Source organism: Vespula pensylvanica, chromosome 12 (assembly GCF_014466175.1).
Source record: "Vespula pensylvanica isolate Volc-1 chromosome 12, ASM1446617v1, whole genome shotgun sequence".
In the NCBI taxonomy this organism is placed as follows: Eukaryota; Metazoa; Arthropoda; class Insecta; order Hymenoptera; family Vespidae; genus Vespula; species Vespula pensylvanica.
In genome coordinates, this window is record NC_057696.1 from 2254413 (window position 1) to 2267790 (window position 13378).

At 33.8% G+C, this 13378-nt stretch overlaps 1 protein-coding gene across 1 annotated transcript in view; it reads right to left on the reverse strand.

Annotated features, from left to right (window-relative positions):
• Positions 1-1884: 1884 nt before the first annotated feature.
• The window catches only part of LOC122633594, a 13156-nt gene continuing 1662 nt past the window's right edge, over positions 1885-13378 (reverse strand). The window contains exons 2-7 of the mRNA XM_043821627.1: positions 10559-11044; positions 7433-8159; positions 6088-6281; positions 3343-3402; positions 2636-2980; positions 1885-2343 (exon numbers count right to left, since the gene is read on the reverse strand). Coding sequence (XP_043677562.1) covers positions 2026-2343; positions 2636-2980; positions 3343-3402; positions 6088-6281; positions 7433-8159; positions 10559-11044 — 2130 coding nt within the window. The 3' untranslated portion in view covers positions 1885-2025. The remainder of the gene's footprint in view (positions 2344-2635; positions 2981-3342; positions 3403-6087; positions 6282-7432; positions 8160-10558; positions 11045-13378) is intronic.

The window sequence follows — 13378 nt, forward strand, 5'->3', positions numbered from 1 at the left end:
CATCGTCGTTGCTTTCTTTGTTGCTTTGCTATGAATAATATGACTTCATGATTTACTATTTTTTCTCTTTTTTTTTTTTTTTTTTTTTTTTAATAAAATCACAATATCAATTTTAACCAGCTCGACGAAGATGTTAATTGATTAGGAATAATCGTTTCTCTGTTTTCGAGATGGTATATATAATATGGATAGAATTTTATAATTTATAATTGATAATTTAGAAAGATTGTGTTTTACTTTTTTATATATATTTTTTGTACCTTCGTTTAATATTTTATTTATAAATCAAAGTAAAGGAAATTGAAGTCATAAAATTATTTGACCGATATTCGGAATCAAAGTACTATAATAATAAAGTACTATAATAATAAGGATTAAAGTATTATAATGTGTGTATAAATATATATATATATATATTTATATATATAGTTTGACAATAAGTTTGACAATAATGCTTTGAATTTTTCACAATTTTTTTTCCAAGTGTTTGATTTGTCTTTTCATGATTTTTCTTTTTTTATATACGAATCAAATAAAAAATGAACGTATTAAATGTTAACAATTGTTAATAATGATTGATAATACAACAACGATTGATAATAATGTACCGTTGAAGAAATATTTGCCAATACTTTGATGCAATCGAAATGTACATACATGAAGATATTTATGTATATACGTAGGTTTCGACAAGGAGTGCAAGCTGTGCCCACTCACAGCGAGTAGAATTACAAGTTTCCAAAGGCCAGATATCTCGTTGTTACTCGAGAGGAAAAAAATCTCGAGGTAGAAATAGAACTCTAGATATATAGAGTTATTTAATTATTATATTATTAATAATAATAATATATATATATATATATATATATATATATATACACAGATTAGGTGATGGGGGATAGTAAAATAATTATATAACACGACATTATAATTTTTTATATAACACGAAATATTATAAAATATTAGATAATATTTCCTTTTTTTTTCTCGACGTAGATAATTGTCCAAACCTCTGGCTATTTTATTATATATACAGCCATTATAAATATGTGTGTGTGTGTATGCACGTGTTTTATATATATATATATGCATGATTTAAAATATTAATGTGTTACAATAATAAAAATCTACGATAAGTACTATATACAATAGTTCGAAAAACTTTGATTAGGATCGTTCGAGTTTTTGTCAAACTATTGAGACAAATATAGAGTGAGAGAGAGAAAAGACGACAGAAAAATCAGGTACATAATCGTCTCTATCGAATTAACCATCATTCTCTTCTTTCTTTCTAATTAATATCTATAGAAAAAAAAAAAAAAAAAAAAAAGAAAGAAAAAAGAAAGAAAAAAGATTAACAAGTAAGAATCTTGTTTACTCTACAAACAAAAGTTTCGTTATTCTCAAGCCGGTGAAAACTCGAACAATACACTGGAACAAACGATTACGAGATATACAATAATATGAAAAATAAAAAAATCGATGGACCCTTCTTACGAGTATAACATAAAATAGGACAATCGATCGTCTTACTTGTTTTATCATGGAAGAATATATTGTACCTTCGACGGAAATAAATGAATTTAATAATAACTTCGTAAATAATTCGAACAACTTAGACGTTACTATCTAAAAATAAGAGATCATTTAAAAAATGATATCGTTACAATTCCTTTTTGAAATAGAAATTCTACAGGGTGTGTGAAAAGCTGTTGGATCGTCATAAAAATCGATGAAATCTATTTTTCATGTTTTTCAAGATCTTTCATCAAAAATGAATAATTCTCTTTCTTCAGATTGTAAAACTACGAGGCTGAGAAATTTGGATCCATCCATTACTTCGTAACAAAGAACAAAAGAAAAAAAGGAGAGAGAGAGAAAAAGAAAGATAGACAGACAGATAGATAAACAGATAGATAGATAGATAGATAGATAGATAGATAGATAGAAAGAGAGATAGATAGGACACATTTTAAATTTAACTATACACTAAAGACGTGTATACGCTCTCTATACGTTCGTCGTTTAATAATAATTATTTTCGTGACGAGATAGCATTGCAAGCGCGTGTGCTCGTGCTTTCATATGAGCAGCACGAGCTCTCGCAACTTCCGGAGTGTCGATGACACGTCCATCAGGTCCGATAGGTGCAGGTGGTCCTCGATATCCTACCGAGGATACAGTTGGATAATTAACTCGAACAGGTGCCAGATATACCAGATTTCTACGGCCATCGTAAACGTCCAATCGGTACTGTGCCGTTGCTGCGGAAGCCGCAGCTGCGGCCAGTCTTGAAGTTGTTCGCGCATGTGTCGCTAAATGTGCAGCTTTCGCTTGAGCCACCTTTTTTTTTTGTAATAAACAGAACAATTATTGAACAATTATTATCGTAAGGCGATTATTTATATATATTCTATATGAATAAGTTCATGATAAGTAAATGATTCGTACGATTCATTAGAATTCACATTTGACAATATGTAAGGTCGTAAAGTGGATCGTTCGTATTTTTTAAATCGATAGATCTAAGAGAATATTGATAATTATTTTAGGAGTTTTAGAAATGATGACCTTGATTGGATACTTGGACGTAATTTTATCAACATTTAAAAATTATTCCAAACATTTTGTTTACCTCAGGAGTGTCAATAACACGACCATCGGGCGAAAGCGGAGCGATCGAACGCGTTCTCGTGCTAGTTTTCGTAGTCATCATCGGTGACATCATTGGCGACATAATCGGTGACATCGTCGGTCTCGTCATCCTCTCGGAATAATCGTTTCTTTCGATTTCTCTAATTCTCGATAAAGCTTCCACGTGTGCCGCCATGTGTGCGTTACGTGCTCGTAGAACTTCCGCGGTTTCTAACACCCTACCGTCTTTCGATAAGGGTGCCGGTGGTCCACGATATTCGTATAAGGGTGCCAATATGTACTTAGCCTCGGTGCTCGCCATTACGAGGAGCATAGATAGTACTATCTGGAACAAAAGTCACCCGATCATTCCTAATTATGGTTGCGTCGTTCTTGAATGCACTTCACTTTGATGTTTCTTTGTAAACTTGTAGAAACAAAATTAAATAAATAAATAATAATATAACGAAGGGAAGAAGATAGAAGAAAAAAGAAGAACAAAAAATAGAGCGGGATGGATAGATATAGAAAAGAAAAAAATAAATAAATAAAAAGAATACAGAGAAAAGATAGAAGGATATGAAACTCCTTTAGAATTTTTTTAATCCAAACGATCAAAACGTAGAAAAAACTTTCTTCTCGACGTTATCTTCCCGTATATATTTCCCCTAGGATTCTCGAATTCACTTTTTATTTCGGATCACTTACAAGCAATCTCATCGTTGTGATGCTGAGACACACCACCGGCAACAAAACGGACGTCTTAGAAGGGAGTGCGCCAAGGCGATCGGTTGGTCACGCTTTTATAGGATCTTGCACCACCCTAAGAACATTCCCGTGGTATCTGTTAGCGCTTAGGAAGAATAGAGAAGGTTTCAATTAATGATCATGTCGATATTAGTTTATACTATTTGATTGTTACCAATTTATAGAATCATTCTAGATTTTTTTTTTCGTTACGCTCGAAAAATAATAATTATACGAAAAAAAAAATTTTTGTTTTAAGCATATTGTACGACGAGAGATTTTAATTCGTAAAGATAAGTCAATGTTTCATCATTTTTTATTTAGTATTTTATTAGGAGCGTAGACTTGGAGAAAAAAGAACGTCTCGTCTATTTCTATTCCTCGCTACATTAGTCTATGAGATATAAAAAAGAGAAGAAAAGAAAAGAGAAGAAAGAAAGAATAAAAAATCCTTTAACATTATCATTTTCATCGTTTGCGGTGCAACGTAGGACGTTCGTAACAATGATCCTTGTAAAAACACCCGAGAGATTCGATTCCAACTCGTTAACTGATAGTAATCTTATGGAAAAATATCTTCGTAGAAAGTCTCAGGCGACTTTGTTTACAATCTTAAATTTACTTCATTCTTTTTTTATTACATTCGAAATAAGTAAAACAACTCCGAGGAAAATCATTGTTTCAGATTTTTCATCGATCGTTATTGAAGTTAATTCGTTTCAATATCTTCAATTATTTCAATTAATTAAAAATCACGATTATGATCGATGAAAAAATTGATATGATCAAGAATAAATTAATATCAATATTTTCGATAATCTCTCTCACTTTCTTTTTCAATTAATTATTTTAAATCATACACACACACACACACACACACACACACACACATATATATATACACAACATTAATTCTATTATTTTTTTATATTATTCAATATCATGAAAAAATCAAATGACATTAATTAATTATACAAAGTATTTTTTAATTTGATCGATAAACTCGATCACGTATTTGATCTTTAATTAGCATTTGTTTTTTGGATCGAAATGAGATGTGTGTGTTTTTTTTTAGTCATCAAGATAGAGATTTTTCTTTTTTTCCTTCATCTCCTCGTCCTTTTCTTCTTCTTCTTCTTCTTCTTCTTCTTCTTCTTCTTCTTCTTCCCACACGCAATGATCCAACTTTATCGCACGATGTAAACCGCAAAGTAGCGGTGCAATCAATCGTGCTCCGTTGTAACGAAACTTTTTTTTGTGGTTTATCGAACATGGCCGATTCACGGACGACTAGGTTGGATCATAGATCCACCTTAGGTCCTTTCAAGGTGGTCCTCTTTCTACCGCAATTTGTCGATCTCATATAAATCGCAACTCGCTGAGTAGGAGCCTCTGACAGATAGGAATTGAAGGAAGCCCTGTAACTTTCGAACATACGTGCTAAGTTATTTTAGACTGTTATAAAGAATGCATAAAATAGAGGGATATATAAATATTATGACAATGCGATAAAACGAAATTGACAGCTTACTTACTTAAATGAAAGATAGATAGACAGATATAATAGATAGACAGACGGATAGATAGATAAGTAAATGGAAGTTATTGCGCAAAGTTTATTTAGAGTTTATCTATTAAAGTGATCAAAATTCCGAACAACTCGTCAGTCAATTCGAGCTGATTTAACTGATATTTGGTTCAATCGGCCGTGTAAATATTTCGAATAGATCGAATGTCCGTGCTAGGAAATAATTCATTTTGACGTATCGGATGTCAGATATTTATTTCTTAATTGTCAATTAGTATAAACGTAGATGTAAATTCGGTGTGTATATATATATATATATATATATATATACATATATATTGGTTTGTCATTTTTAATTATTACATTTTTAATAAATCTTTGTTATTTTATAAATTATATATATCTTATATTTTATAATAATAATAAAAGGTAGAAATTATAGGTCATCTCCGTGTTTATGATCGAATTCTTAAAAATTGCATCAGATTCAAGGTCGTTTCTTCGAATATGAAATTTCGTAGACGTTAAAAAGGAAAGAGTCACGCAGTCGGCCCTGGAATAACGTTCCTATTAACTAGATCGCGAAAACGTTTTTTACGAACGCCATAGTATTGAATTCGCTACGATCCACGAGCGAATCGAATGTAGGTTGACCTGTGGTTTACGTGTAAAACTTAAATAAGAAAAATGTCGATTTTTTAATATCTTACGTCGGTCAAATACACACTCACACACGCGCACACACGTGTATGTATGTGAATTTTAACGTAGAGGATGTATGATCTATTCGTTGTACTTCATTTCGATCATTCGATTTTTAATCTTATTTGACAAATAGAGAAATAATAGGAGAGAGAGAGAGAGAGAGAGAGAGAATGGATTAATTTTTTTTGTAAAAGTCTTCCAACAGTCTTTATTTTATCACATTTCAAAAAGAATATCGGTAGAATACAAAAAAAAAAAAAAAAAGGAAAAAGAAGAACAAAGGAAATAAAAAAGAAAAGAGAGGAACAAATAAATTTGTGATCGTTTAAAAATGAGATTTTGAATGCCCGAGGGATAGAATCGTTTTTTTTTGTCTCTCTTTTTTTTTTCTTTTTTTCTTTTTATCATCTAAATTATTTAGATATGTATTATGTACAAATTTAGCATTCGATATTTGAAATCGTGCAGGATCAATAAGATCCTGACACGTACTGCGGCGACTGATAGTTATGAGATTGATATCCTTGCCCAGGTTGGAAGGATTTAGAAAAAGGTCCTTGCTGTGGCGCGAAGGATTGTGTTGATCCACTTGGATAAGAAGGACCAAATTGCGAACCCGCCGAGTTGTAATTTATTGGAGATGGCCCAGCCTGAGCTTCGGGATAAACTGTAAAAAAAAAAAAAAAAAAAAAAGAAAAGAAAAAGGAACATAAAAAAATAACATTGATTTAATCAGCAATAAAAATTCGTAATATTTTATATCCGAATAAATGACATTATCGAGTTTTGTTATTTTATAATTAAAAATTCAGGCATTATTTATCGGTCAAATTAATAAATCAAATTATTGGCCGATCGAATGGAATAAAGGATTTATGATTTTCTCTTCGTCTCGCGTCTAATGAAATAAAAGCAAACAAAAAATGTGATCTGGTTGATAGATGACGTCATTGGTTAGAAACGCTAACGAGTATTTATTTAATTGCGGTGTTCGATGATCTAACGGTACTGTCAAAGCGTCTGACCTTTATTACAATTAACTACTGAATCGCGAGCCCCATATCGATCTTTCTTTTCCTTCTTTCTTGTATATATATATATATATATATCATTAAATCGCCAAGGACACCTGATCGATCTTTGAAAATTAATCATTTCTGGAAATTGAGAATTTTCATTTTAATCATAAGTATAACTTTGTCATATCTCGAAATATTCAATGAGTTCGTTCACTTTTATTGTCTTACAATTGATCTATTCTTAAAAATAGAATTGTTCATTTAATTATTTATTGTAATAATTAATCAACAGGTCGTTCATGCTCTTCGAATTTGATCGATTTGGAACTTGGCATAAAAAAAGAAAGAAAAAGAAAGAAAGAGAAAGAGAAAGAGAGAGAGAGAGAGAGAGAGAGAGAGAGAGAGATTACTCGTTAAGAGCTGAACAATAAGAGATTATCTCGAGGAAAGAACTTAGTCGGTTCTCTTGACTTGTGAATCATTTTTGAACACGATCGATCCTAAAGAAAGTGAAAACTTTATCATTTATCAAAACTTGTGATCCGTGAGCTTATTAGTCATTACAAAAATTTTCGGATTCTCTTCTTTCCATATTCTGAACAAAAAAATTTCTTTCATATTTTTCCTGAATTATTAAATTTTTTATAATGATGTTAAATTCTTTTCTACGTGATATAGTACTTTGTTTAATAAGAATGAAAATGTTTAGGATCGGTGATATAAGTATATATACACATACACACACATATATATATATATGAGAGTAAGTCGCGTGGGTTGGTACGAGTGTGAGACTCACCTTGACCTTGAGATGCAGGAAACTCCCTAGCAGCGCTGGCACTGTACTTGTAGGCCCTGGCCTCGGCATCGGCTAGTTCGGCGAGTCTGGCTGCTTTGAGGGCAGCGACCTCGGGTGTGTCCAAAACGGTGCCGTCTTCGGCAAGAGGAGCAGGAATGAAAGTAGCTTTAGCGGGTGGACCAAAGTTATTAGTCTTCTGATTAATGAAATTCGGTCGGTTTGGTTGTTCGTATTGCGTCGTTTGTTGATAAGTAGGAGGATTAACGGAATGTACAGCAGGATGATTATATTGAGATTGTAAAGATGGTAACGGATTGTTTTGATAACCAAGGGGTTGTTGATAAGGTGTTTGAGGTTGTTGATAAGCTGGTTGATAAGTTTGTTGTCTGTATAAGGGTGCACCGGTTTGTTGAACGTTCGAGGGATAACTGTTGTATGATTGCGATAAGGTTGTTCTAGGATTTGAAGGATCGTCGAAGGTTGCCTTTTGATTCTTGCTCTCTTCGACGGCTCTTGCAGCCGCTTTAGCAAATTCGGCAAAGTGTGCAGCCTTAGCTTGAGCTACCTCGGGCGTATCGATAACGTTACCATCTTGTCCGACCGGTGCAGGTGGTGCAAATCTTGTCGCAGATCGTTGAGTTTCTAATCGTGGCTCGCCATAAGACGAAGGTGGCCCAGCGATGTAACCAGCCCTGGTGTTCGCGATCAGAACGATCAGTAGGAGTATCTGAAACGAAGTATCTATCAAGTATGTAACTCGAGTAGTAGTGATTTTGAGGTGGCAGCATCGAATGGCTTTCTCGTGAGCGTAACGACCCGAATCTATATATCGATTTAACCTTTCACTTTCCTTTGTTCCTGGGTAGACGGCCATGAGTTGGCAAACGATAGGTCGCTTCTCAAGGCATCGAGGATACTCACCGAGACTTGCATGACGACTTGTTGGGTGGGGGCTGAGCACAGGGTTCTTCCTTTTCCCTTTTCCTTAGTTCCTTTCTTCTTTTTCTTCTTCTTCTACTTCTCCAAAGCGCTGCTGGTTGACCAGTACTCGCTTGTTACTCTACTACTACTATTTCTGCTGCTACGACTACTGCTGCTGCTGCTGCTGCTGCCGTTGCTGCTGCTGCTGTTGTTGCTCCTCCTCCTATCACATATACACCTCCTTCGTTCCTTGGTTCACCGTTTTGTGTTCCTGGAGAACGGTCGGACGGTATCATTTATAGCTCGAGATCAACCGCCCCCTCTCGGACAAAAGTAATCTACCTGGAGGGAGTCAAAGGTGATCGGGCTAACCCACCGCTCCTTCCAGGGAACTTCGAATCAGCCGTGAGATGGAAAAAGGGATAGTATTATTACTTGCTTCCTCGATGCACCACCTTTTGCTAACTGCCCTTGGCATTTAAATGGAGTTCTTGATCTTTCATCGGAAATTTGATATTTCATTTTATTATCGTACGAAGTAAAACCCTTTTGTTGTTACTTGATTAATGTATTTTCTTTTTGTTACTCGATAGATATTAATGACGAGACTGCAAACATGATATACAACGTAACGTTATCGCGATCACGATTATTTCCTTTCTTCGAATCATTTCGTTGTTTTTTCTTTGCTTTTTTTTTTGTTTCTTTTTTGTTATTATTACTATTATCATTATGATACCAAAATGATATTATCCGATCAGTGATCAGATCGATTTTCATTACGAACGACACGTCAATTACTTTTTTGTTATTTTTCTTTATTCGAGCGTTACTCGGCCAGATCGAACTTACGAACGAATACTTAACATTCGATCAATCGAGAAGAATAGAAATTTTGAAAATAATATTTAAATCGTGACCGACCGCGCCCCCTGTCATTGGTCCAGCCATTAGGAACGGTCATTAATTTATTAGCACGACAAGCGTGGATCGTTGCCGCCGTTGTATGTCGGTTCGATCGAAATGATCTATCAATGATAATTGCTTTCCCTTACACTGGGTATTGTAAGTTGGCTCAACCTGTCGACAAATGGTTCTTGACACTGTGAAAAGCCATGGCTACCGTGCCCCTATATCCAATGGCCCGTGACATAGAGCAAATCAAATCGTGTAAGAAATAAAAGAACGGGAAAGTACTTACTTGTTCGCTCGCTCGCTCGCTTACTTGCTTGCTTGCTTGCTTGCTTGCTTACTTACGTTATGACTACGTCACGGAAGATTTTCATTGTCCCATTTAGTCGATCATCGTGGACTTGTATAATCTAAGCTTAGCTATGTCAATGAGTTATGTCATATCTCGAACGAATCGTCGTTTTTTCTCTCTCTTTTTCCATTTCTTTTTTCTATGATCTTATGTCACGTACCGATCGATCGATCGAATTTTTACTAGACGTTGCGAAACGTGTAGATCATATTTTTGTGTTGCTGCGATCCATGAAACTGTACCAACTGGCCCAACTTACAATTTGACAGTATTTTTAGTCAAGGACGTAATACGCCTAACTCTGAAATAGATTTAAGAGAAGGATTCCTTTCTATATTGTTCTTCTTGTCGTTGTCTTTATTGAGCAATAACTATTGTAAAATCATTTTTGAGATAGATATCTAAAGTTAAGAGACGTTCGAAATGACAAACGGAACGATTGTTATCAAAGATTAAAAAAATATAATACATTCGTACGTTCGATTATTGAATGAACTAATACCGCTTGTCGTTTGATTAATTTTAAAGAAAAAAAAAAAAAAAAAAAAAGAAAAAGAAAGGGAAAAGAAAAGGAACTATTTCACTACTACTCAATGTAAGAATATAAATTTGAAAGTACATCGTAAGGAGACAAACATAATCGGATATAATAATAAACTAATATTAGAAACATAGTAGATCATTCTCAAACCATCTTAACATGGATGCATTAGGACGAAGATATGAAGAAAAAAGATTTCACAAGAACGCAACGTTATGAGTGAAAAATTTATAGAGAATTCTCATTTATTTACATTAATATGCTGGACAACAGTAGTGCAAGAATATCGCGGTCGGACATAAAATCGGCACACGCACATATATATATATATATATATATATATATATATATATATATATATATAAAAGAAAAAAAAAGAAAAAAAAAAAAGATTTGTTCAGTGATATTTCGCATATAGAAGAGGTGAGGATACGACTAATGGAAGATCAGCAGAAGCCGCTTTGACAGCCTCTTGTGCCAATCCCAGCCTTTCGTTGACATGTGCAGCAGCATGTTCGGCCTTGGCAACGGCAACTTCCGGTGTATCAACGACGCGACCATCGACACCGATCGGTGCACCTGGTGATAGTTTAGTTGCCGTTAATGATAAGGCTGGAGCAAGAAGTGGTGCGGCAAGAGGAACACCGTAAGTTGCTGGTAGAAGAACTTCGGTGGATTTAACAGCTTCGTTGGCAAGATTGATCCTTTCGTTGACATGAGCCGCCGCGTGTTCAGCTTTCGCTAGAGATACTTCAGGAGTGTCAACGACACGGCCGTCTAATCCGATTGGTGCTCCGGGTAATAATCTTGCGTAGGCAAGGGCTGCTGGATTCAATAAAACTCCAGGATGACCAACGGCAACAGCCAATATGGCGGACAAAGCGATCTAAAATGAAATTGTCATTGGACAATTATCACATTGCAACAAAGAGGATTTGGACGAATTGGACTAATTGAAAAAAAAAAAAAAAAAAGAAAAAAAGAAAAAAAGCAAGAAACAAAGAACAACATCGTTCTCTTTTTTAATGTTAATTATTTCATAACGTTTTATACTTTTTCTACGTTCATTGTTAATAATACTCACGAGACATTTCATGATGAAACTGGGGTATAATAATTGGGGTATAATAACTGGGTTCCTTAGCGCTGCCGAAGAGAACAGTACTCGCCAAAGTACCTACGTATTGTGTACTGTCCATCTACCTTCGCTACACGGTTTTATATACTCCATTTGGGAAAAAGTCTCCCGCAAGGCATGCTAACCAGAAACAGGGGCACACGTTTACACTATTGTGGAGGGAACGTTATGCAGGAAACGCATGCCCTGCCCAATAAAACTCGATACGTCTGACATTGACATTTCTCCTCGTTTCTCGTCTACTACACCTAAGAACGAATTTGATCGCTTTTTTCTCTGTTTTTTATTTTTCATTATTATTATTATTATTATTATTGTTATTATCATTATTATTATTATTATTATTAGTCTTAATCCGTCTTTATGTCGTCGAAATTCTCCATGCATTCCGATCGAAAAAAAACAGAAAGAGAGAAAGAGAGAGAGAGAAACTTGTCACGAGGAATCAAAGTCTTTTTGTTAGCGATCGAAATTTCGAGGTTACCCGTTACATTTTTTTTTTCTTTCTTTCTTTTTTGCCTTTTCTTCTTTTTCTTTACTCGACATCGACCGAATTACATCATTCGATTCGGAACGATCGAAAAGATCCTCGTTTTTATCTCAAAATAATCGCGTAATTCGATCAATATTTTTGTTCTCTCTCTTATCGAGAATGAATTTTCTTGTTAGTAGGATATAACATCGTTTCTGTAATTTATTTAAATTAGAACAGGTACAATTGTATTTCTACTTTCGTTCGCATCGTTTACGTTTCTAAATCGCGTTTCGGATCTGTGAGAAAGATTATTCCAGTTTGTTAACTTCACTTCGCGAGAGAGTATTTAAGAAAAAGAAAAAGAAAAATTTTTTTTCTGCGATAAAAATTATATTACTATAAAAAAAAAATATATTTATATTTATTTGTTATTTAACTTTATAATAATAAGTTCGATAAAAGCGTTGAAAGCTTTTTCGAGAATAATTTTAATTTTTTAAGTAAACGCATTTAAAATTTGAAACAAGAGAAAATTATATTGAAATTTTATAAATGAAAAACTAATTATTTGGAAGATTGATATCCTACTGTTTCTCGTTAGAACCTTGACGTTCATATGGTTGTCTCATCCAATAACAGTAGAAATGAAAACGGGATCGTGTATCTTCTCCGGCCTTGGGAGAAAACTTCAGCTAAGAATTTTTCCTTAACATTCATCCGCAACACCAGTTGTATCATGCTCGTTTTACAAGAAGCTTACCTTGCCTAGGATATATGGAAAAAGATTGCATAGTGACTGATGCAACATCATAACCAACTTAGATCTTTCGTTGATTTTTTCTTTTATGAAAATTGATCGATCTACGAAAGGATTAAAAAGTTTAAGAAACATTTGGACTTTTAAGAACAAAATTTTCTTTTCGATCGACGTCTTTTATTTACCATAATTTCGTACAACGATATAATCGAATAGAAATCGATCGATCTACGAAAGAATCAAAGAACATAACGAACGTATGGAATTTTAAGAATTTTTTTTCCCGTTCAATATCTCTTATTTACAAAAATTTTATAAGGCAACGTAATCGAATAAAAATTTATCGACCTACGAAAGAATTATAAAGCATAATAAATGTATGGATTCTGAAGACATTTTTTTTTTTTTATCAATATCTTTCATTTAATTTAATTTCATACAACATCGTAATTAAAAAAAGTAATTAAAAAAAAAAGGTATAAGATGATGCAAATATTGAGATTGATTTATCGAGTAACCACCTTGAAGACCGACGTATTAGGGCAAAGCAAGATGTTACCTCGCGTTGAGTATGGGGGAAAAATAAAAAAAAAAGCTTAGTGTTTTAAACTTCGAAGCCGGATTTCAAAGTGAAAAGAAAGGAAGAAAGAAAAAGTGAGTACTTGTTATTGTTCGAGTCCTTGGCATCGGACTCCACGACCAGTTTCTCTGCTCTTCTTCTCTCCTATGTGTTTTATATTCTTCCATTTTTTTCCTTTGATATTATTTCGCATCGTATATAAGAATTTTATACGTGAGAAAGGATGGAAAAGCAATGCCAAAAGGAAATCGTGAATATTTGTGACAGGGT